At 38.6% G+C, this 24,534-nt stretch overlaps 1 protein-coding gene across 6 annotated transcripts in view; it reads left to right on the top strand.

Moving 5' to 3' along the window:
• LOC128026420 (disks large homolog 5) overlaps window positions 1-24,534 on the top strand; it is a 50,245-nt gene that overhangs the window by 23,495 nt on the left and 2,216 nt on the right. For 2 of the 6 annotated variants that reach the window (XM_052613544.1, XM_052613543.1), the window contains exons 6-31: window positions 524-783; window positions 1,378-1,690; window positions 1,962-2,192; window positions 4,016-4,200; window positions 4,294-4,419; window positions 5,278-5,410; window positions 6,339-6,466; window positions 6,563-6,738; window positions 6,855-6,958; window positions 8,220-8,312; window positions 9,297-10,142; window positions 11,102-11,222; window positions 12,075-12,219; window positions 13,124-13,248; window positions 13,349-13,438; window positions 14,852-15,008; window positions 17,560-17,725; window positions 18,362-18,495; window positions 18,588-18,752; window positions 19,204-19,387; window positions 19,466-19,614; window positions 20,246-20,416; window positions 21,320-21,516; window positions 21,610-21,753; window positions 22,107-22,234; window positions 22,484-22,593. In XM_052613544.1, coding sequence (XP_052469504.1) covers window positions 524-783; window positions 1,378-1,690; window positions 1,962-2,192; window positions 4,016-4,200; window positions 4,294-4,419; window positions 5,278-5,410; window positions 6,339-6,466; window positions 6,563-6,738; window positions 6,855-6,958; window positions 8,220-8,312; window positions 9,297-10,142; window positions 11,102-11,222; window positions 12,075-12,219; window positions 13,124-13,248; window positions 13,349-13,438; window positions 14,852-15,008; window positions 17,560-17,725; window positions 18,362-18,495; window positions 18,588-18,752; window positions 19,204-19,387; window positions 19,466-19,614; window positions 20,246-20,416; window positions 21,320-21,516; window positions 21,610-21,753; window positions 22,107-22,234; window positions 22,484-22,593 — 4,781 coding nt within the window. Of the gene's footprint in view, window positions 1-523; window positions 784-1,377; window positions 1,691-1,961; window positions 2,193-4,015; window positions 4,201-4,293; window positions 4,420-5,277; window positions 5,411-6,338; window positions 6,467-6,562; window positions 6,739-6,854; window positions 6,959-8,219; window positions 8,313-9,296; window positions 10,143-11,101; window positions 11,223-12,074; window positions 12,220-13,123; window positions 13,249-13,348; window positions 13,439-14,851; window positions 15,009-17,559; window positions 17,726-18,361; window positions 18,496-18,587; window positions 18,753-19,203; window positions 19,388-19,465; window positions 19,615-20,245; window positions 20,417-21,319; window positions 21,517-21,609; window positions 21,754-22,106; window positions 22,235-22,373; window positions 24,049-24,534 lie in introns of those variants that run through there. The other 4 variants (XR_008186419.1, XM_052613545.1, XM_052613546.1 and 1 more) reach the window with 4 other exon arrangements.

The raw sequence follows: 24,534 nt of genomic DNA, 5'->3' as shown, positions 1-24,534 counted from the left end.
GTACAAATAAGTAGTGTCAAAAGGCTATTTTTTTTTTTGTTTTGTCTCGTCTTTGTTTTTGATTTGTTCTTTTCTGTTTTGTTTTTGTTTTGTTCTATTCTGTTTTTTGTTCTGTTTGGTTTTTGATTTGTTTTTTTTTTCTGTTCTGTTTTGTTTTGGATTTGTTTTTTTTTTCTGTTCTGTTTTGTTTTGTTTTTGATTTGTTGTTTTTTTTCTGTTCTGTTTTGTTTTGTTCTGTTTTGTTTTTGATATGTTTGATTTGTTTTCACCACACAGTAAGCTTTTTTTATCACCGGTAATCATGGTTTTGTTTTGGCTTTGTTTTTGTTTTATCATTATTAGCTTATTATTTAATTTAGTTTGTTTCTTTGATGCCACACAGTAAATATGTTCACAAAAGCCTTTTTTCGACAAAGGTTATCAAGGCTTTGTTTTATTTAATTTATTTAGTTATTTTTTTTAAATATCAATTTCTTTGACACCACACAGTAAATCAGGTTCACGAAAGCCTTTTTGGATGCAGGTAATCCGGGAGAACGGGTCGTCAGAGGTTTTGAACAAGCTCTATGACACAGCGATGGACAAGCTGGAGGGGGTGAAGAAGGAATACGACGTCTTGAGCAAACGATACAGTGAGAAGGTGGCCAGTCACAACACTGATCTGAGTCGACTAGAGCAGGTGGAGGAGGACAACAGGCACTTGCAAAAACAAATAGACGCTCTGCTTAAACAGCGCGACACGGCCATCCAGTACCAACAGCAGTGGTCTACATCTATGAGACGGTACGAGCAGCATCAGTTGTCTTTATTATGTGCTCTAAATGTTGCGTAACACTCTTTGAGTAAATTAAAGGTTGTACAACAACTTTTTAACAATACAGTCACATCAAACACAATCTGCAGCCTCTTTTGTATATTTTCTGCTCTGAATTTGAGGCAAAAAAAGCTGAAAGCATAATAAAATTTGCCTAAATGTTCAATTGTGTAGAAGTTGTGATTGTAATAATGAAATACTTTGTCACATAATTTCACAGAGCGTGTGCACTGTTTATATTTAAACGCTGTACATCAACATCTTTTTCACTTTCAGACACCGCAATCATCTCAAAAAAATCTGCAGCATTTTCACATTTTCTGCTTGTTTGAGGCAAAATGGTTTGAAATATGGTAAACAGAGCTAAAAGCATAATCAAGTTTGCCTAAATCTCGTTGTGAATGACATGCATTGCATAAATGAGTTTTATTGTCGTATATTTTATGCATATATTGTTTAAATCCTACACATAATATGGTCCTGACTTCTGATTGGTTAGTAGTCAATTGCCAGTCTTTTAATTCATTTCACTAATTAACATTTTTTTATTTGAACCCCGTTAGGTTTGACTCGGTGCAGCAGGAGCTGAATAAAGCCTCAGCCCAGAACAAGGAGCTGCAGAGAGAGATGGAGAGACTTCAGTCGGAGGTGACGCGCTACAAGAACTTCCAGCTGAAGGCGGTCAAGGATGCAGAGAAATACAAGGAGGAGCGCGATTCTGTGTTTAATGAATACAGGCTGATCATGAGCGAGAGGGACCAGGTCATTAAAGAGGTGGACAAGCTGCAGACGGAGCTGGAGGCGGCAGAAGCCCGGCTCAAAAACACCTCGTCTGAGAGGATGGTGGCCAGTGAGGAGCTGGAAGCTCTCAGACAGGTAACACGTCCCCAATAACAGATATCAGACATCTATCTAACACTGTTGCTTTGATCTTTATGGTCCGAAGTCATTTAGGGAAACTCCCTCTATCACTGTCCATAAATCCAGTATTTAAGATGAAGTCTTGTTTTTATATGCTTTCTGTTCTGTAAATCAGCTTTTTGTTGGCAAGTCTGTGCTAGGCAGCCAGTGAATAACACGCTGTTTTAAAAAAGCACTTTAAATCAATAGTGTATAACTGTCGCTGACGTCTGTGTCTTTTTTGTAGGAGCTAAATTCATCGCTGGTGGATCGAGACCGTGCCATCTGTGAGAGAAACGAGCTGCTGGAAAAATACTGCCATGAAGTGAAGGACAAAGCGGAGGCCCAGAAAGAGCTGAGTCAGGCCTGTAAAGACATCGAGACTGTGCGGGAGGAAAGAGATGTGGCCAGGAAAGAGCGAACCGAGGCCATCATCCAGAGAGACCAGTTACTGCGGGAATACTACCAGGCCAGACAGGTGCTTACACTCTGGGATTCTATATATGCTCACATAAACGGCTTTATTAAAAGTATATTTCATATTTCAATGCTGCATCCAATCTTCTATGGAAAGTCTTCTGTGGTAGACACGATGAATTTTCCAGGCCTCGTAAAATAATATATAGAATTAAGACAAGTAGTGGAAATGTTTATTGAAAAGTAATTTATCTCGAGTTATGCCTTTCTACTCAGTGCCTTACTGTTACAACAGTGAGAAATTTCCCTCTAAGAGATTATCTTAAAAAAATAATGTATCAGTATTTCTGATACATGAAAATGTCATTAAGATTGTTTGTGTAAATGGAATAAGAAACTGCACCAGTGTCTGTCTGGATTGTGGTGAAAATGCTGGATAATTGTGTCTTCAAATAAATAACTATGTGCTGCATCTGCTCATTAATCGGGTTGTTAAGTCTTACCAGTCATTTCACTTTATCTCGGCAGTGCTGTTAGTTAAGGAAAGTGATTTTAACATTACTAATGCAAGTGCTTAAAATTATTGTCTATTATATTAGGAAAATGAAAGGATCTAGACAGACAGAAAAAAAACACTGATAAAGATACAAAATGTAATGAAAAATCATGAATATTCACACTAAATCTCCAGATTTAACATTTCTAACCGGGTTTCACTGTTTTTTACAAAAACATTGAAGCAGCACAAGTGTTTACAACAATAATAAATGTTTTTTTGAGCATCAAATCATCATATTAGAATGATTTCTGAAGGATCATGGAACACTGAAGACTGGTAATTATACTGAAAATACAGCTTTGCATCTCATGAATAAACTAGATATTAAAATGTGTGACCCTGGACCACAAAACCAGTCTTAAGTGTCAATTTTTTTAAAATAGAGATTTATAAATCATCTGAAAGCTGAAGAAATATTTGGTTGAGATACAACTATTTGGAAATCTGGAATCTGAGGGTGAAAAAAAAAAAAAAAAAAAATCATCTTTAAAGTTGTCCAAATGAATTCTTAGCAATGCATATTACTAATCAAAAATCTTTTGGCATAAAAGAAAAATCTATAATTTTGACCCATAAAATGTTTTTTTTTTTGGCTATTGCTAAAAACATACCACAGCGACTTAAAACTGGTTTTGTGCTCCAGGGTCACATATATTCAAACAGAAAACAGTTATTTTAAACTGTAATAATATTTCACAATATACTGTTTTTAATGTATTTTATTTTTTGGTGGACATAAGAGACTTAAAAACATAAAAAAATCTCGCCGACTCCAAGCTTTTGAACTTTAGTGTATATCACTACAACACTCTTGCTTTTAACTCTTTAAATAGAAATAATAGCTTTTTAATAGATAATGCAGTACATTCAGTCACACGACAATGTGTGTGCATGTCCCCTGCACCATGGCTCAGAAGTAGTATTGTTTTTGTCGTATTTCACCGTTTTTATTCAATTTTAATCAGAGATATTTATCATCTGCTGTTCTTGGAGCAGAAATGTCTAAGGAGCTGTTGGTTAGATGAACCTGGAGTCTCAAAGCATTGTCCTCTCACCTTTTGTCCCTGCCCATCTTGATTTTTCACACACAAACAAACACTACAAACCACGAAGCTCATAAAAATCTCATAAACTCTGAGCCATTGGATTATAAAAAGCGTCAGTGCTGCTAGAGTCCACCAGAGGTCTCTAACAGCTCTAGAGTAGCCGTAATCTTGCAGGTGAAATTCATTCAACTCATTCCACCAGTATTTGTATGCCTTTAAAACACATTCTGGTGAAGAAGTCATCTGCAGTCATATTCATCATGATTGTTTTTGCTACAGAAACAAGACTCGGCCACTCTGGACATGGAGCGTGCCAATAAAGAGATCGAGGTGTTGAGGAAACAGTGTGAGGCCATGTCCCAGGAGCTGAAGGAGGCCGTGCAGGAGGCCGAGGTGGCCAAGTGTCGCAGAGACTGGGCCTTTCAAGAAAGAGACAAGATTGTTGCTGAGCGAGAGAGCATACGGTAACATTGCCACTGAATTCATCAGTCTAGGGATTTCATGATATGCGCCTGCCGATGCTGGGACTTGAGTGTGTCTTTGTTGTGTTTTGGCAGGACTTTGTGTGATAACCTGCGCAGAGAGAGAGACCGTGCCGTCAGCGATCTGGCGGATGCCCTGCGTAATCTCGACGACATGAGGAAGCAGCGCAACGATGCAGCCAGGGAACTGAAAGAGCTCAAGTAAACACGGTGTAGTCCTGCTTCTCTCACAAACTTCACAGATGATGTGGGGCATTTATTTAATAACATTTAAAAATGAGCTTTTGTAAAAGTTACAAGTTTCTTAATTTTATTCTCACAAAGTTCTGAACAATCCAAAGTCCCAAAATAGCTTTCTAGTATTTTAGGAGTCAATGTTATGTAGGAATGAAATTTAAGGATATTACATTATGGAACGTTCAAGTTTTTAGCCATAATAACTCGTAAATGCAAACAATTTTAGCATTAATAATAATAATGCAATAATTAATTAAATTGTTATTTAATTCACAGCGATAGTGTCTTATAAATGCAAAGTAGTACATTGATGATTGAATGAGTTCCTGTTTCAGACGCCCCCTAGTGGTTAATAAAAACACCAGAGCACCCCCACCCTCTTGCAGAAGACTTTTCTTAAGTTTTTTTTATGTCACTGATGCCCTCCAGGCTTTCCTCTCTCTGAGTCTATGAATCTTACTGACAGTTTGTCAGTATTCCCCAACTACTTGATCCTGTTTTTTTTTTCTTTACCCAAATTTAAGGTTTGACCTTGATGCCGCTTTTATAACATCTCCATCTAGCACAGGTGTTACAGATTGCACAAACTATGGCAAAAAATGCCCTAATGCCAACCCGTATCATCCAGACGTCTTGTAAGACCGAGGTTATCCCAGTCTTAGCATCGGCATTTCTTTCGAACAAAGAGAGATGGTCTTTACAAAGACTGTTGACACTTGACATTCTTCCTGTTTTGTGGGAGTGAGATGAATTAGATGACTGTTTGGAGAGATGAGAGAGAAAAATGATCCCTCTTGTTTTGTGCTCTCTCTTCTAATAAAGGGAGAAGATGGAGAGCCAGTTGGAGAAGGAGGCGCGTTTTTGCCAGTTAATGGCTCACAGCTCCCATGATTCAGCTATAGACACAGACTCATTAGAATGGGAGACGGAGGTGGTGGAGTTTGAGAAGGATCGGGTAAGAATGCAAAAATCCAAAGCAGCACAGCTAAAAGTCATGAGGCAAAATATATCTTACAGGTGTGGGAAATATCTGGGAACATTTATATGAATGTGTTTTCAGGCTTGGAAAAGTATTAATATGTCTATAAAACTCTTTATTTTATAGTCCTGTTCTGCATGTACATATTTTGTGCATACTATAGTTATTACATTAGTGGGTATGTAACCTAAACTTAATATAAAGATACTTTTTACTGCAGGATTTAAAAAGATCCGCAGGTCGCCCTTTTATAAAGTAAGGAGCAAAAGGACTTTAATCAGAGCAGAAGGTCTTAATTTTGTAATAAATGTTCATTAAATTTTGCATGCATTGTGAAAAATGTATATCATCTCCAGTATTTTTGTCTTGTTTTCCAATATAAGTATTTAAACATCCTTATGTCAAGATGTATTTACTGGAGTTGCAAATTGAAGATATGAAGTCCTGTTTTCTGACAAACTGAACAAAACTGAGCTTGTTTAAAACAAGAACAAATATCTTTCATTAGGATATGGAAACTTGTTGTCCCATTGGCAGATATTTGTTATTTTTAAATGATAAACTCACTTCATTTAGATCATTTTCTCAATAAACTAAAAACAAGACTTGCTTCTCAATAAATGCATCTTGACTGAAAAATCTTTCGACATTTGCATTAGAAAAGCAGCCATCACTTTTTGCAATTTCAACAGAAGGGAGCAAAGCTATTCAAGCTAAAGTAATAGAGATGTGTTCGAATTAAGCAACACATTGTATTCCTTACATTTTCTGTACTTGTTCTTAAAAAAGGTCTTAAATTTGCCTTCATGGTTCCAGGATGCTCATTCACAACATCTGATTTTTGAGTTTTCTTCCTCCATTTGGAGCGGTCTCATCAGTCTCTCCGTCGTTATCTTCCCAACAGGATGACATGGATTTGAAGGCGATGGGGTTTGATATCGCAGAGGGAGTGAATGATCCATATTTACCAGGGGATTGTGGGATATTTGTGACCAGAGTGGACAAAGGAAGTATCGCGGATGGAAGATTGAGGTGGATTCAGATATGGAGTGTTTTTCAGATAATGGCCTCTGGAATGATTTGATGCTCATAGTTTTGTCCTGACCAGCCGTGCCTCTCTCTCAATAGGGTGAATGATTGTCTGCTGAAAATAAATGATGTGGACCTGACTAACAAAGACAGGAAGCAGGTCATCAAAGCTGTACTTAATGGAGGAGGGCTGATCAATATGGTCGTCCGCAGGAGGAAATCTTTAGGAGGAAGACTGGTTACTCCTGTCCACATTAATCTCATCGGACACAAAGGTATCACTTACTTCTGCAACATCCCACATATTTTTCTGACTCGTTTTACCATTTCCGTGGTTAATTTCCCTTGTTTTCTTATCAATGGCCTTTGGTTTTGCTGTGCACTCTCCCAGACGCTGGTATGACTCTTGAGGGGGGCGTATATGTGGCTGCTATCGCACCGGGCAGCCCAGCTGCCAGAGAGGGATCTCTAACCATCGGAGACCGCCTGATTGCCGTAAGTCATCAAGAAGTCATGCAATCCTTCCTCAAGTTGAAACAAGATCGCTGCAATCAAGGATCCGATTTGCTCTTATAAAAGTCTGACCTTACCTCTCATTACAGTCTTCTAAATGAAGCAGATTTTTAATCCAGTTCCTTATCTTAAATGCATGCGGGCTCTTTAGACACACTGCCAATCAAATCCAATCCTCTCCTTAAATGCAGTTGAAGAGTATAAGACAGGTGATGTTCTGAGCGATAGCTATTACTCTGGTCATAATTAACACAGATGTTAATCCTGAGAGCGGATCAGGTGTTACTTTTGACTCCATGCTTGATGTTCTGTAGAAGACATCTGGAACCTTTAGGCTCTGATGTTGCCCATGTCATATGACATTTTATTTATTAATAAAAACATAGAAAACTCTTTCTCTTTTTCAATGAATGAATTGATTACTTGCACTTATTTATTTCTAAACTCACATGGCTTGTCACAAGCATGAGAAGAAAAATGCAGGAAGTTGAAGAATGTTTGCCTTTTCCCATATAATGGGAGTAAATGGGGACTGAGATTTGTGAACTTGAGAATGACAAAAACACCAAATGGAGCATCATGAAAGTCTTCTGAAGCCATATGATAGCTTAATGTGAGAAACAGACCAATGTAGCTTTTCAGTGTTTGTTTAATTCAATTAGCTTTGATTTTTGGTTTCAATTTGCTTTTTAATTTCATTTTAAAAAGTGAAAAAAAAAGAAATTAGTAATTTATGAACCGTTTTAATGGATTTTTACTTCAGTTTTTGCTTTTGTTTCATTCAGTAATGTTAGTACTTAAGCTTAAGGCTGTAGAAATTGGATTTGGTTCTCGTGTGTCATTGCCATCAAACCTGATGTCTAATATCACCATGTTTGTTTTCAGAATTTGTTCCTCCTATAAAACTATTGTATGAATTGAAAAGACTTGAAGCAGTATTGCCCACTTTTTGACGTTTTAAAATGGTTGTTACGTTTTAGTGTCATTAAATAGCCAGTATGCTTCATCACCGTCTTGAGGGTGAAGTAAACCTTGACAGAACTATTTCTTTATGTTTAAAAAGATGGAAGGATTTATCTGAACTGGAGATCTTGAAAGTGCGCCATCCTTTCATTCACCAGCCATCTCTTTGTCTCTGTTCTCAAGTTTCCGAAGTCATTTCTGGGTTTGAAAATAGAAGGACTGGAAAGTCTGCTGGCACTTTTCTTTGGTGAAGAGCTGACCTAAATTTCTCTCTCCCTAGATAAATGGGATTGCTCTGGATAACAAATCTCTGAGTGAATGTGAGGCTCTGCTGAGGGGCGGCAGGGACTCGCTCTCTCTCTCGCTCATGAAGGTGATTGTTCTCTCATTGCTGTCTGAGTGTGTGTGCCGCTCTCATTACCCCATGCCAAGGTGCTGCTGTGACATTTATTCCAAGTCGTATTTGAGACAGCTGTGTCGGAGCTGGAAAACCAACTCTTGAGACGTTACCGAGGAAGTCAGATTTGGAAAATTGGCTAGTTTGTAGTTGTTCTGCAGTTCATTTTCAGTAATCAGCTGAGCCTTTACTGAGAACCTCTGTAAATCAATGCTTTCCTGAGCTAACTAACCATAACGTTTGTGTTTGAATAGTTTTAAACAAATTTGGTTTAGAGATCATTTCTCGATAATAGTTACACAAGGTACTCTGAAATAACATTGTGGATTTCCAAATGCCTTCATTAAAAAAATAAATCTGAAGTGTAAGAGCATCATAAATTATCTTCTGAAGATTTAGAGATTGTTTTATATATATATAAATATATATATATATTTATATAAGAATTTAAATGCATTTACAAGACACGACAGGAATAAAATTTCGCTTGTGCTGTTAAAGTACTCTACAAAGACTCTAATATAAGTAAATCAACTAAATTAAATTAATAATTTATATACATTCTCCAAGTGCAATTGAAGTTAAAAATGTAATATCAGTTGTCATAATATAATTTCTTACATGTTATGCTTTAAGTATATGATATTTACTTCATATAAAATAAATATTATTAATAATTGGCAGCGAAAGCCAGGCAATTTCATCTCTAAAATGCAAGCACTGTGAATTATTTTAATTTGGAACAAGTGGGGATTGTGACTTCATTTCATCAAATAAATGACCACTTAAAACCAGTCCATCATCTTCAACCTGAAAAAACAGTTTCTCAAACTCACCTCAAACTCACCAGCTTCGTGAAGTAGGCCACTCTAACTGTAGTTTTTGTACTTCTGAGTGTTTGTTTTATTGATGATGTGTTGTTTTATTTATCCCAGTCATGCTGAACTTGTCCATTAACAGTTTTTCCCCCAGAGCACATCGGGGCAGAACATCTTTGAGAGCCTGCGGGAGGCGGAGAAATCCAACGGCAGAATCCACCTGTCGGATATCCATTCACGAAACCTCAGAAACCTCAAACACAACAGCTCCACTCAGACAGAGGTTTACAGCGGGGACACGGGCGGCGAGAGAAGAAAGACCCGAAGCGACATGGAGGAAAGTGGTTATTCTGAGAGGAAAGTCTTCCCCATCTCCACCCTGCACCCTAACACTCTCCGACCCGCTTCAGAGCTGGGACCGGCCCGCTACAGCGCCAGTGCCTTTCAGGAGGTCTGCTACACCCGCTCAGAGTCAGTCGGCCCCGAATGCATTACACTGGAAACCAGCCTGGAGAAGCAACACAGTGGCGGCACTTGGCCTAAAATGGTGGTGGACAGCCCCGCACAGCTCTCCATCTACAGGTCACCCAAGCAAAGAAAGCCCATTGATGCCGACACTTTCAAAAGGCCAGACACGCTATCGAAGAAAGACAACCATTCGCCTCAACCTTTGAAAGCGGACTCCGCCCCGACACCCCCGACCCCGCCCACACGCAGCGACTCCTTCAAGTTCAAGCACAAACATCAGGGCAGCTCCGCCTCGGAGTCCACCATCACCGTCATGTCTGTCCACGAACCCAAGCAGGAGGACCGCAACGGGAACCTGTACTTCACCGAGGGCAAGGTCTTGAGCTCCAGGAAGTCCTGCGAGGAGGACATCGGGCGGATGCGGCCGGAGGAACAGGAAGTGAAGCGTCCTAGGCCCAAATCTGCCCCGGCACTCAGGCGCAGGATGACTCCTCAGACCATTCTTCTGCAGAGCTTCCAGGTGAATTTATAGATCCGCCGTCCTGCCTGTTTTAATTAACCTCGCAGCCTGAGATTGATCTCCCACTGCACCGGGACGAAAGAGAGATGGGGAGAGAACATAAGAAATGCTGACGCACTCCTCCTGATGATATTTAGAAGATTCGCTTAGTCAATGTTTTATTATATTAATTTGATAATTATAGTAATATAAGCTAGTATAATTAACGTATGCTTTATATTATTTACTATTTTACTAAAGTACATAATTGAATATGATACTTATTGTCTTAATATTATATGAACTAAGTTATTATTATTTAGATTTATTCGTTGTCATATTTAATTAATTATCATATATTCATATATATTTTTTTGAATTTCTAATAACATAAATGCCATTTTCTAAAGTTGCAGTACGCCCATATGAGACACTGAGACGAAGATATTTGAGATTTTACAAAGACAAAGATTTTAAATCTTGGTAGAAAATATGAAAATATTCTAAATTCATTTCAACTGTTCAATGAATCACTTTGGCGATTAGTTAATGGAATTCAGAATATGATTTATCACTTCAAAATATTCATATTCTTTAGATGGAATTTAACATGCTTCAAAAGTTTGGGATTTATATGCAAAAACAGTGACATTTTTTATACTAATGATAATAATATTATTTTTGTTATATATATATATATTTTTTTAATTATTATTAATTAAAAAAATTATTCCTCCATTTCGTTTAAAAAAAACAAACAAAAACAATTTGAGGTGATTATTTTGATTTTTTTTTTAAATAATTTTATTAACTCTGCTACATAATCTTGCTACAGTGGTCAGAAGTATAATTTTTAACCATTTTCAGAAGAAATACATAAAGATTTTGTATATCATTTGAAGAACGAGAACTCATTCCAGCCAGTTATTCCATAACTGTGTGCTGCATTATCTAATGCTGTGTGTGCATGTGTTTGACAGAGTTATTCAAATGATGGTGACTCTGTGGAGCAGAGGGAGACGCTGTGTTCCTCTCCTAATCGACCTCACAGACACAGCGTGGGTTTTGTGCCTACAGCCTATAATGGAACCCTGCCTCCCAGTGAGTTAAACCTGCCCTAATCAAAGCCCGAGTCGCCCATGCTGCATTTCAATGCATCTCTTTAACAACACTCTTCCTACTCTCTCTCTCTCTGTCTGCATTTGCTCTGTAGAGAACAGTTCATCTTATGGTGACCTCAGTCCTGGATAATTGAAATGCTCATTTATGATAATCATGTAGAATATGGTTCAACGAGCTTGTTAATTTACCCAATGAAACCCATTTATAATTTTCATCTTTGAATGTTCATGCTATTACTTTGTATGAAAATGCAGGGCTCAATATTATGCATTTTTCTCTTTTGTACTGATTCTTTCCAGCAGCATAAAGCTATTTTTATTGGTGAGCTCTGAAATGTCAGTTAGGTCTCATTTATTGCAATGACATATTTCCATTTTATTTTTCCCCTAAAACTCATTGTCAGGACTGTAGATTTTTGTTGAAACAGGACAAGCTTAGTGCCTCTGTCACGTGACTATACAGTTCACACGGGGTTTGTGTGATAATGAGGTCTATTTTTACTTGATTTGAATATTCAAGCTTTGGCCGTGATGGCTCCTTCCGAGCTTCCCCACCGTCTGCTCATCTGTCGCCCAGAGCAGCTGGCTTTACCAGTGGATCTCAGTTCTGAAGACAAGCAAAAGCCAAAGCGTGACATCACTACACACACTCTGCGCCCCGTGTAGTTTTTAAAACATCTTTTGATCATGCGAGGAGAGCAATAGTCACAATAATAGAGGCAGAAATGAAAGATGTGAGTGCAGTGGGCAGTGCAAGTGTTACAGCAGGAGTGTGTGATTCTCATTGACGTGTTTTATTGGTTATTATGTGCGTGTTGTGTTTAAACTTCAGACTCAGCACATCGAGGACTGTCCCCCTGCTCTGCAGTAACGGCTGTAATGAAGAACCCCGTTTACATGGTGCGCAGTCACAGAGTACACACTAACAACTGCCCTACTGTCCCCAACCAGATCAATCAGCAGCACACCCCCCCCAGGTACCACAGTTCCCCGCTGAGATAACAACACTTACACACATACACTGTACTTCCAACTCTGTGGCGGTATCCACTTTTTCCATTCCATTTCCTATATTTGCCCCCCTGGGTTTGATTTCCAGCCATTTGTTTTACCTTCTTAAATGTATCAGTGTTGTCTTATGTCAAATACTTTTCTGTTTAAATTTAGGCAACTTCAATCAATCAGAATATAGATTATAAAGGCATCAAAAGCAAATTTTACACTCCAAATGTTGAACAGAAGCTGCTTCTGACATGGCATGTTTATTTACACTGATTGTTTATTGCTGCTAAGGTGGCATACATAGATGTACATGACAATTGCTTAATATATTGAAATTGCCTATATAATAAATTAAGACAAACAGGAATTAATTACAGGGCAGAACTGCAATATTATGACAAATCATTTTTAGGAATGGTTTCTGAATTGATTGCATTTTATGCATTAGAAAACAAAGACTTCACATTGGTTATCTTAGTAGCAGGAAAACCAAAACCGGTGACTGCTTCTGGTCAGCCATTGCATTCATGCACTCGCAACATAAAAAATAAAATACAAATAAAATTTGATGTAAAATAAGCAGATCTAAATGCATTGCAATCAGCACCTTTCATTTAACTTTACTGGCATTTTTGCCCCAAGCTCCTGTTAATTTCTGATCCTGGAAGGTATCACTTTAATGCAGAACAAGTGCATCCCAAATGTGAGTTATTGCAGTTAATGATGTCATCACACTTTTCAGTATGTTGTGCTAAGAACAAGTTGTCGTTGTAGGTCATAAACAGGGTAATTATTTACTTTGTCATGAGAATAATTGTTCCTTCACCCCATGATGATGAGGGTTTGCTGATCTGGTGTGTTTTCGTCTCTCCGTCTCAGTCCTCAGCATCAAGGGCATCTGAGTCTGGACCTCAGCCAGAAACGCTCCACAGACTACTCGGACTCGTCCCGGAGCAGCCGGGCCTCACACGGCACCAACTCCCTGCCGTCCAGCGCTAGACTCAGTCAGTCTCTGGCTTTAATCAAACATATCATCTGATCCTCACACAGTAACTACTGAGTTTAAATAGGGTGGGTGTATTTTCTCCCTTTTGTTTCCTGAAGGCTCATCAAATAATTTGCAGTATCGCACTGAAAGGATAAAGATTCCCTCCACGCCACGTTATCCTCGCTCAATGCTGGGCTCAGAAAGAGGTGAGCCTCCACTCATGAACCCGAAGTTATCTTGGCTATGGTTGAACTGGAATACTAACTTATGCTTTTCTACATATTATGTAATATAGACTGTAGGCTTCATACTACAATAAAAGTTGACCTGACTTCTATGCGTTTAAATTTAGTTATTTCTGAAATCTTTCTGAAATCAATGTATTCAGAGTTCTTAAATCCAGTGTTGTCCTCCATACTGAAGTCTGTAAAACTAACTAACCACCAGTAGCAGCAATATGCTACAGGTAGTTAAAATCTCAGACTAAGCTAAATCAAGTCAAACATGTCAAGTAGATTTGTGTACACTGAAATATTTGAAGCCTGAATAAATAACCTGAGGCAAAGAGTGCACTTAGAAGTGTGCATATAAAAGAGCTGTTCTCTGTGTAACTAATAGTGATTCATGCATGAAATCTAAGTTTCTGTTCACGTTCAGCATCAAATATAGACAAAGTAGTGGAAGTGGACTGTCCTTTATCCCAGAGTTTTCTTTTGTACAAGAACGGATCAATATAATGTATATTCATGGTACCTTGTGATCATTTTTTGTGTGATTTTAAAATTTGCAAATACCGTCCTTGTGAAATTCTTGATGATTTTAATGTTTTATTCAGCCATTACTCTCTAAAGAGTGTGCCATTCAACTAATTTTGCCCTTATTTCTTATCTCTCGACATGCGAGTGTGAGAGCGTTAAGACTGAGGTCTTTCAATAGCTAAATCATTTTCTGATTTAAACTTCAGTAGCAAAATTGGCATTCAGGAATGTCCCTGGGTGGCCCTTCTCACAATCATTCAAAAGTTTGGGGTCGGTACTATTTTCTTTTTTTATGGATTTGAAAGAAGTCTCTTACACTACCCAAAACTACACTCAGTTTACTAAAATATTTAAAACTGTAATATTATGAAATATTACTGTATAAAAATTGTGTTGTTAAAATGTAATTTATTCCTATGTTTCAAAGCTGATTCATCAGCATCATTACTCCAGCGTCACATGATCTTTCAGAAATCATTCTAATATGCCGATTTGCTGCTCAGGAAACATTACCTATTATAATCAATGTTTAAAACAGTTGTATAGCTTAATACTTTGTGATTATATTTAAGATTTTTTGAGAAAAAATAGAAAGTTCAAAAGAATAACATTTATTTTTTATCATTGTAAATGGCTTTACGGTATTATTTAAAGTATCTGTCTGTAAATATTGCTGTTTTACTATGTATTGTTATATTTAAGTACATTTTTGCTGTACATTATTTACAGTAAACAATGTGAGTCTAATTGGCCATGATGGCAAATGCAGAAATCTATATATATATGGCTAGTTGTCTAAATAGCTTCTTATTGTTGGTGTAGAGCCCATGCTGACTGTTGTTTGTGTGTGTTGTTGATCAGGGTCCCTGTCTCATTCAGAATGCAGCAGTCCCAGTCTCATCACGCCACCCCTGTCTCCTCTCAATCTGGAGACGTCCTCATTCGCCTCCAGCTCCATCTCCACCCTGCCCAGGATCTCCGTCAGCCCCGTCCCCACGGGAGAGCGGAGAAAAGACAGGTACACTCACGCTGCCTCGGGTCCTTCCAGCTGCGCTCAGCCCTTTCATCAGGTTCCCAAACATCAGCTCGCTCTCATCCACATACAGCTCAGAAGCTCTTTATCTGACTCCAATAATTGGACTGTGCGTGAATCTAAAATAATGTATGTTGAAGGATCAGTCGTTCATATCGACACCGTCACTCGCTGCGTGAGAATTTATTTTAATCTGCACCGTCATATAAAATTCAGATTGACTTTTAAAGTGGAGTTTTGTAAACTAGGTCACTCGTTCGTTCCAGTTGTTCTTATGTATTTATTACAATTCTTCTCTACATACTTGTCTTCCTCCAGAGTCCCTTGTGTGTGTCTCTCTTCCACAATCTGTTTTTCTCCTCTCTTCTTTGCTTCTCTGAATCTTTCAGATCTCTGTACCACAACAGATCCTTTCTGAGAATCCCTCTGGCTGCGAGGCCTAGGTTCTCCTCTCTCAGAAGCTTGAGGTTTGTTCCCTGCCAGTGACCCGCAGGGGATGGCTGACAAACCTACTTGTTTGCTCCAACTGGTTGGCTGCAGAGATCCCTGCTTCTCTGTGTCTGTGTTAGCATACAGCCCAGGCTTTGTGTTAGTGGTGCTATGAGAAATATATTTACCACATGGAAATACTGCATTACCAAAGTAAAATGGGCTGTGAAAGGCAGTCCGTGATGACTCGTACTGATTAGTCAACTAGTTGTTCAGGCCAGTTATGAAAATATGTTTGTTGTATTTATATGGTTTACTCAAAACTTAAAACTCTCCCCGATTACTCAACTTGGTGTCATTCCAAACCAAGACTTAATATCTTCGAAAGACAAAAAAACAAGGATATTTTGAATGAAACCTTAGCTATTTTTATCCCTCCACTGAGATAAAAAGTGCATAGAGATAAAAGTAAACTATTGAGTTCATTGCTAGTACAATCGCTCTATGTACATTTTGAGGCTTGAACATTTTGGTGGAGTTTTAGCTTTCAGTGGAGGGACAGAAATCTCTACCTTTTCATAAAAAAAATCTCTTTCATTGTGTTTTAAAGGAGACATAACACACAAGGTTTCATGCCAATCTCATGTTATTCTTTAGTACCTATAGAGTAATATTGCATCCTTCATATCTCAGAAGAGTCTTTAGTTGTATCAGATTTTTAAAAGACTGATACTGTTTTACGATTCTCTCCGAAATCAGTCGAGCTCCTGCTGCTGTGCTGTGGGCGGAGCTAAAGAGTCACGAGCATAGCGATTGTATGCAAGCGGTGACGTCGACATAAAACAGGAACAAAAACTTTATTGACTTAAAATTTTTTATTTGTTTATAAAACATGAATCACGAAAATGCCGGGAACAAGCACATAGCGGCGAAAAACAAAGTGCATCCACCGTTTCCTTAACGCTGGGATGTTTGTGAAGCAAGGTTCTTTCCTTCACAACCAAAAACACACTTTTTTGAACCCTGGAAGAGTGTATTTGGCACAGAAATACTTGTCCAACACATTTTTTGAAACTTTGGCCATGTTAAGCATTAGAATCCAACACTTAAACCGTGTACATAAGTCAGAATGCATGAAACCGCATTAGACCTCCCCTTTAAGGATGAACAGACATTATACATGTTTTGAATGACATGAGGGTGAGTAAATATAACAGAATTTTTCATTTTTGTGTGAACTATCCTTTCAATACCACTATATGGAGGGCATCAGGTTTATAAACCTCTGTCAACATTTTCCTTCAAGTTGAGTTTAATTGGGTTTTCATATTTCCCGCTGCTTCTAATTTACTTTTTTGATTAACCTGCTCAGCAAGAGATTCCCCTTGAACGTTAAATCTGTACAGAGCAGGTTTAGTTTTTTAAGTAAATGTGCACTTAAGTGCTTGAGGTTTTGGAAAGACATTTTATGGTTTCCATGTCAGTTTGGCTGCTCTCGTCGTGAAAAGATCCAGATTTAAAACCAGTCAATCAATCACAAATGCTCAAGGCAGTTTAAAGCTGCTATAAGGAATTATTACCATGTGTGAAATGACAGGTATCTCTGAAATAAGAGTCTTCAAAGAGAAATCAAAAAAATAGTTTCGGTCTGGTAGATGATAGCAAGAAGTTTATCATCGGTTACAGCAGCTTAAATTTCTTTGCTCATGCATACAGATGTCTGTTTTGAAATGTTGTGTACTTGTCAGTGAAGTCTTGATATTTTGTCTGGACTTGGAGCTGTTACATTAAAGCACGGTTTTACTTGTTTTGGTGGTAAATCAGTTATTTGTACATGCATATTTGAATATTTAGGTTAGGAGAATAAATGTTTGACCTTCTGAATCTTTTATTGAAGTCCTGTATGCCCGCTCCCTCTGCTTTCTACCCTGTTTGTGTGGCAGTCAGTTCAGTAAATGTCTCTTGCTGAACACCCACCTCACCTGCATGGTTCTCCTCTGTCGCAGTATTTCAGCATCGCCCCTGGTTAAAGCCCTGCAGACCAGCTTCTGTCTCGGCTGTTGATTACCTCTGATCTTCAAACTCATCCACATTTATCACTATGCAGGCCGTACTTGAAGGAGGAGCCTCGGAATGTCGTCGTGCACAAAGGGGCGGAGCCTCTGGGCATCTCCATCGTGAGTGGAGAGAATGGAGGGATCTTTGTCTCCAAGGTGACCGGGGGCAGCATCGCACACCAGGCTGGACTGGAGTATGGAGATCAGCTACTGGAGGTTAGCATTAACACATCAGTAACCCAAATGGGCTTTGAGAGAAAAGGATAGGAAATTGGAAGGCGTGTCAATTTTTATTTTTGGCACTTACTTACATTTTTTAGGGAAATTTAAATTCATGACCAGTCATTATTTTAAAATACAGCCAAATTAGAAGAGTGCAACATATTTAAATAGTGTTTCTGTCCACAATGTTTTAATATATTTCACAGTTGATTTCAAGGACCATCACACCCCAGGACATATTACATGTTTTATTTGAAATTAGTAATATCTTATTTTCTTTTGTTTGGTTTTATTTTGATTATATAATTTTATTTTATGCACTTTATGCGCTTTTATTATATGCAATTTTATACACTAATTTTTTTATTTTATGCCATTTTATTCACTCACTTTATGCAATTTTGTGTTTTCTTATTTTTATTTAATTCTATGCAATTTTATGCACTTTTTACATTTCATTTTATTATGCTATTTTACTTTTTTTATTTAATTTTATGCACTTTATACTTAATATTTTCAACATTTAACGGACAGGAATTTTTCTTTCCTTTTAAGATCAGTAAGGCTGCATGCCATGTCAACTATTAATACGCATCGTGCAACTCAAATAGATTTTTGTTTCTTTCTCAGTATAATGGGATAAACTTGCGCAATGCCACCGAGCAGCAAGCACGCCTCATCATTGGCCAGCAGTGTGACACCATCACGATTATGGCCCAGTACAACCCACACATGTATCAGCTCGGCAACCACTCTCGCTCCAGGTACAGCCTTTTTCCCTTTTCATTTAGCTCGGGTGAATACAGGTTTGATCACAAAGCAGGGTTGGTTTATTCTTGGCCATTTTGTTCCATAGTTCCCGCTTGGAGCCAGTGAGCACTCAGTCCACCCCGCAGGGCAGTGGAGCCACCACCCCAGATAACCACTCCACCATAGACACCCTGAGTGAACAGGATGAAGGCACACTCACCCCGTCCTCCAAACAGACCACACCCACCACCAGTCCCAACAGCTTCATCAGGTGCTGCTTAAAAACTGCCTAGATAGCAGATTCATCAGCAGATGGATTTTAAGACATCATTCTGACTGAATGTAAAGGCATGAAAGACAGATTTGTAACGCTCTACAAAGACGTTTCTATGTTTAATTTTCACAAGGTTAAAATATGGCAAAAATGAAATGTATGTATGACTGAAACATACATAGATTTTTCATTAAATACATTTTAATTTCATACTGACTTTAACATGTTACTAAGCTAATATTTTGATACTCTTATAGATTTAAAAAAAAATGCTTTTTTACACTGAGTTTGTTGCAAAGCGTTCTTTGGATTCCCTTCTCTTGGAAGGATGTTGTACCTCTTCTCAAAGCGAGCATAAATATGCAGCCTACCCGTTGGAAAAGCCAGGGTAACACAACACAAAATCCGTGACTTTGGGTGACCAGACTGTTTCCGCTTTGAATGTCAGGATGTCTTCTGAGAGTTCCAAGAAAGTTCCGGAGCCTCGCCTGGTAACGGTGAGGAAGACTCAGGGGGAGCTGGGCATTCAGCTGTGTGGAGGAAACCTGCGGGGGATCTTTGTGGAGAGGCTGGAAGAGGACAGTCCTGCCAGAGGAGCCGATGGTCTTGTTCCTGGAGACATGATGCTTGAGGTAAACGGAGCTCACTGCTCTATCTATGTAGTGCTTTTAGGGGACTAGTGTGAAAAGAAATGTTCTTTGTTCATCCAGTATGGCTCAGTTAGCATGAAGAATAAAACTGTGGAGGAGGCGTACCTGGAAATGCTGAAACCTGTGGAAACGGTGACGTTCAGAGTCCAGCATCGTCTGGATGAGTTCAACCAGGTGAAGGACACTCCTGGAGATGGATTCTATATCAGGTACAGCATGCTCTCATCTGTACTGACATACATCACCATTCATGGCCACTTAGCGCTTCCCTAGAACCAAATGTGCTGCTCTGAATATAGATATGTGAGAAAACTGCTGCAATGGGAATCTTTTAATCTCGTTTAATTATGTTTAAGATGGAGGGTGAGATATTGTATCTGGCGGTGAAGACCGTGTCACCGAATCTCCATAATTTGAGTTCTATAATCGTAGCCGTGGTAATTAGACTGTTCGAGACAGAGATGCATCGTGTCTGCGCGGCGGAAAAAGAATAATGGAAGAGGGCTGTTCAGAAATAGCCGTGTTTGTCTTTGCAAATGAAATTCTGTGGCCCGCAGCTGTTTGCTCCCATGATGTCACGGGCAGTAAATAATCTCCATCAATCCGCATGTCATGACTGAGCGGGGATATGAGGAGTTATGGGTGGCCAGGAATAAAGGATCTGCTCTGTCCCGGCCTCTTCCTGAATTTTTCATTCGTTCTTTCCTTCCTTTATTCGTCTTTGTCTTCTGCACCCTTTTCATTTGTCTCAAATTACCTCATTCTTGCAGATGCCGCAGTCTTTTCCTCATGTATTATGCTGTCACTTGTTGAATTATTCACATCCTCTTTCTTTTCCAGAGCACTTTATGACCGAGTGGCTGAGACTGAGCTCGACCTCTCTTTTAAGAAAGACGACATCCTCTATGTGGATGACACGCTACCAAATGGCAACTTCGGCACCTGGATGGCCTGGCAGCTTGATGAAGATGCACAGAAGATTCAGAGAGGCCAGATCCCTAGCAAATATATGTGAGTCACATCCTTTAGAAAGTAGCATGTTATTAATACTTTTATTTTAATTAGTGCTTTTTTGACAGTAAAGAAATAATGTTATGAAACATTCTATTTTAGATGAATGTTTTTCTTCAAACTTAAACATAAAAAAACTACCACACTTCGAATGCTTCATTATGCAGCACAGGAGTTTTCAAATATTAATACAAAGAAGAAATGTTTCTTGAGCACCAAATCAGCTTATTAGCATCATATCTGAAGGATCATATGGCACTGAAGACTGAAGTAATGATGCTGAAAATTCAGCATTGTCCTCACAGGAATAAAATAGATTTTCAAATATATTAAAATGGATAGTTTAAATTTATATATTTTTTATATTTTACAATATTATTGTTTTACTGCATAATAAGTAAATGAATAATTGGTGAACATAAGACACCCTTTTTTCCCAAAAATAATTATAAAAAAAAAAAAATGTTATGACCAAAATCATTTAAATGCTAGTAGTATAAATACTGGCTGACATTTGACCTTTTTTAGTTTTTTTTTTTAGTTTTTTTGCATCAGCTGATAACCATTCCCACTTGGCTGATACATTTTTTTTAATGTTAATATTTAATATTTTATTAATTTGCATGAGTATTATGTGAATATGTGGTAATGTTTGAAGTTAGTGTTTCATCTCATCAATCTCGAGTACAAATTGCTGTCATTAAAATGTATTATGTACTGTATAAATTGCCACATACTAGGTTTCTGATTTCATTCAACCACTAGTTAGAAGCAACTTGATGCAACTGAATAATGCGGACACAAAAATGTGTGCATACATAGGTTATGGCTAGTTTTTAATTGAATTACAGTAGGTAACTGTATGAATGCAGTTGTGTAACCTGGCCTCCTGTTCTCCTGTAGGATGGATCAAGAGTTCTACCGCAGACACAGTATGACAGAGCTGAAGGACGAGGCGAGCTCCAGTAAGACCCTCTCCGCAGCCGCACGCAGATCCTTCTTCCGCAGGAAACAGAAGCACAAGCGGAGCAGCTCCAAAGATGGGAAAGACGGCGTAGCCCTGGACGCAATCAGCACAGACTCTATTCCATTCTTAGATGGTGAGACTCTCCAGTTTCTCATAACGCAGCGCTGCTGAAATGATCATTTTGATTAGATTGATGTACACCCTATTTGTTTTTTCGGAATGTCAGATTTTGTGAGTCTGGCCTATCAGAGAGTGCAGAAGATCGACTGCACGTCTCCCAGACCGGTGCTGATCCTCGGCCCGCTCGTGGATCCGGTCAAAGACATGCTGGTTAAAGAATCCCCCGGGAAATTCAGCAGATCTGTGCTTGGTAATTGTCCACTAGTTTTTAACTGCAGTGTGATCTCTGTTAAAATTATACATTTATCCGTGATGGCATTGTGATTCATCAGTACTTGTATCTGAATAACACCACCCTCAAAATACAGATATCAATAGAACTCGATTTTACAGTGTTAATAACTTAATAAAGGACTGTGTTAAATTGCAGTTTGTTTTTGCTGTGGTAATAAAATTGATGTCTAGAAACTGGAAAATTCACTGCTATTACTATCAGATAAAAAACGTAGTATTAATAATCAGTAATGGATAAATGAGACTGGTTGAGTTTAATGATGGTGTTGAATATGAGTGTGCTGACGTTTGTTTGTTCTGCTCATCTAGAGGTGATGAAGGCTTCCCAGCAGGCCATCGAGCGCGGGGTGAAAGACTTCCTCTTCATCGACTACAAACGGAGGAGTGGCCATTTTGACGTGACTACTGTTGCCTCCATCAAGGAGATCACAGACAAGGTCAGTCCACACCTCTGCTGACCACATCTCAGTCCATTTTTATGATGTTCATTTGATTAATAATAAGCTAAAATCTTATAAATATCTTTTTACTCGATTGGTATGGAGAGCTAAGGCTCATGTTTGTTTGTGCTTGCAGGATTGCTGTCAGCAGGCTCTTGTTTCTCTGTTTGCAGTCGCTCATGCTGTATATGTGTAACATGACTCAGACCTGTTGTGTTCTGTGCTGTGTGTCGTTCTCTCTCGTAGGACTGTCACTGTTTGCTTGACATTGCACCTCACTCTATCGAACGGCTTCACAGCGTTCACATTTACCCAATCGTCATTTTCATTCGCTACAAAAACGCAAAGCAGATAAAGTAAGTGTCCACATCTCTCTTCACAAGAGTAAGAGAGCCAGCGGAGCTCTTGGGTGTCCTTGTGGGACCCGTCCAAACACACACACACACACACACACACACACACACTTTTAAGGCCCTCCTGGCACATTTGTATGCCAAGAAGTTCCTGTGCACTCCCTCAGGGCCATGGATACATTTGGGAAATGAAGAGCTGTTTTACTGTGTGGGCTGCATTTGACTTGGAAGAATTGCTGTTAAATGCATGAATATCTTCATATAAAGATATAGAGCAAGATATATACGTAGGCAGCCGCTTCACTCTTTTCTGTCTGTGTCTCTCTCCTTTACTCTTGCTCAAGGTTGTCTGCTGAAGACCGCTTTGTGAGACCCCCTTCCCAGTTTATCAGGAAAATACGAGGAAAATTAAAGATGACTGTAGACTGTTAATATGCATATCACGGGTTCACAGCATACTGTACTGATATCTCTCTAGGGGTGCGAGACTTAAAAGGACAATAAATCCCAGCATTATTCTCCTGATAGCACTGCATAACTGTGCCTCCAGGTCTCTTCAGCACTTTCGTGTAGAGTTGTCAGAGCGCTAATGGTGCAATGTCGTCCCAACAGAGGTTTTTAACTTGGTGATTTCCCAGAAGGATTAGGAAATCAAGCCTGCACTCGGTCACTGTGGGGATTAATACAGGTGGTCTTTGACCTGCTGACTAGCACCTACTTAATATAGAGGCAACCCGAGTTAATCAGTCCTGCTCTCATTAGCACTCAGGATCATGACATCACGTCATTTACAAAGACTTCATAGGCTCTTGCATTTCCTGGAATTCAGAAAGGCTGTCTATGAAAAGTCACATACACATACACCAGGGCTGGTTGGTATATTAAATATTTGTGATATGTTTGCCAGGACCTGGACCAGTACAAAATAAAGTAACTATTAAATATTACCATGACTTTAATGCAATTTCTGAAGTCTCTGTGTGACATTTTTCCATGTATTAAAATTTTTTAGGAATAATATATATATACAGTACAGACCAAAAGTGTGGACACACCTTCTCATTCAAATAGTTTTCTTTATTTTCATGACTATGAAACTTGTAGATTCACACTGAAGGCATCAAAACTATGAATTAACACATGTGGAATTATATACAAAACAAAAAAGTGTGAAACAACTGAAAATATGTCATATTCTAGGTTCTTCAAAGTAGCCACCTTTTGCTTTGATTACTGCTTTGCACACTCTTGGCTTTCTCTTGATGATCTTCAAGAGGTAGTCACCTGAAATGGTCTTCCAACAGTCTTGAAGGAGTTCCCCGAGAGATGCTTAGCACTTGTTGGCCCTTTTGCCTTCAGTCTGCGGTCCAGCTCACCCCTAAACCATCTGGATTGGGTTCAGGTCCGGTGACTGTGGAGGCCAGGGCATCTGGCGCAGCACCCCATCACGCTCCTTCTTGGTCAAATAGCCCTTGATGCGTTCAGTGTGACTCTATAACTTTCATAGTCATGAAAATAAAGAAAACCCTTTGAATGAGAAGGTGTGTCCAAACTTTTGGTCTGTACTGTATATATATATATATATATATAATCTAGTAAAGATGCATTTTTATATTATAAACATAATATATTCATACATTTTTAACTACATATGTTCATAAAGACAGCACCTGTCCCAGGAGAGTGATTACATATACTTAAGATACTGTAACTATATACATTTTTGGAAATTAAGTTAAAAATTAAAATGTTAAAATGCAATATAGGAAATCTAGTGATAATACAATATTATATAAATATCTTCCAGTTTTAAACATTTTTATTTTATTTTGCATCGATTTCCCCCCCCCCCCCCCACACATTTAACGCACACTGACACAGACAACACCTGTCACATCCAGGTATTTACATAGATGTTCAGTTGTTTTGCCCTGCAGGAATCTA

Source organism: Carassius gibelio, chromosome A13 (assembly GCF_023724105.1).
Source record: "Carassius gibelio isolate Cgi1373 ecotype wild population from Czech Republic chromosome A13, carGib1.2-hapl.c, whole genome shotgun sequence".
NCBI classification, from domain to species: Eukaryota; Metazoa; Chordata; class Actinopteri; order Cypriniformes; family Cyprinidae; genus Carassius; species Carassius gibelio.
Note: the sequence above shows the minus strand (reverse complement) of the source record. Positions and strands in the feature narration are given on the sequence as shown.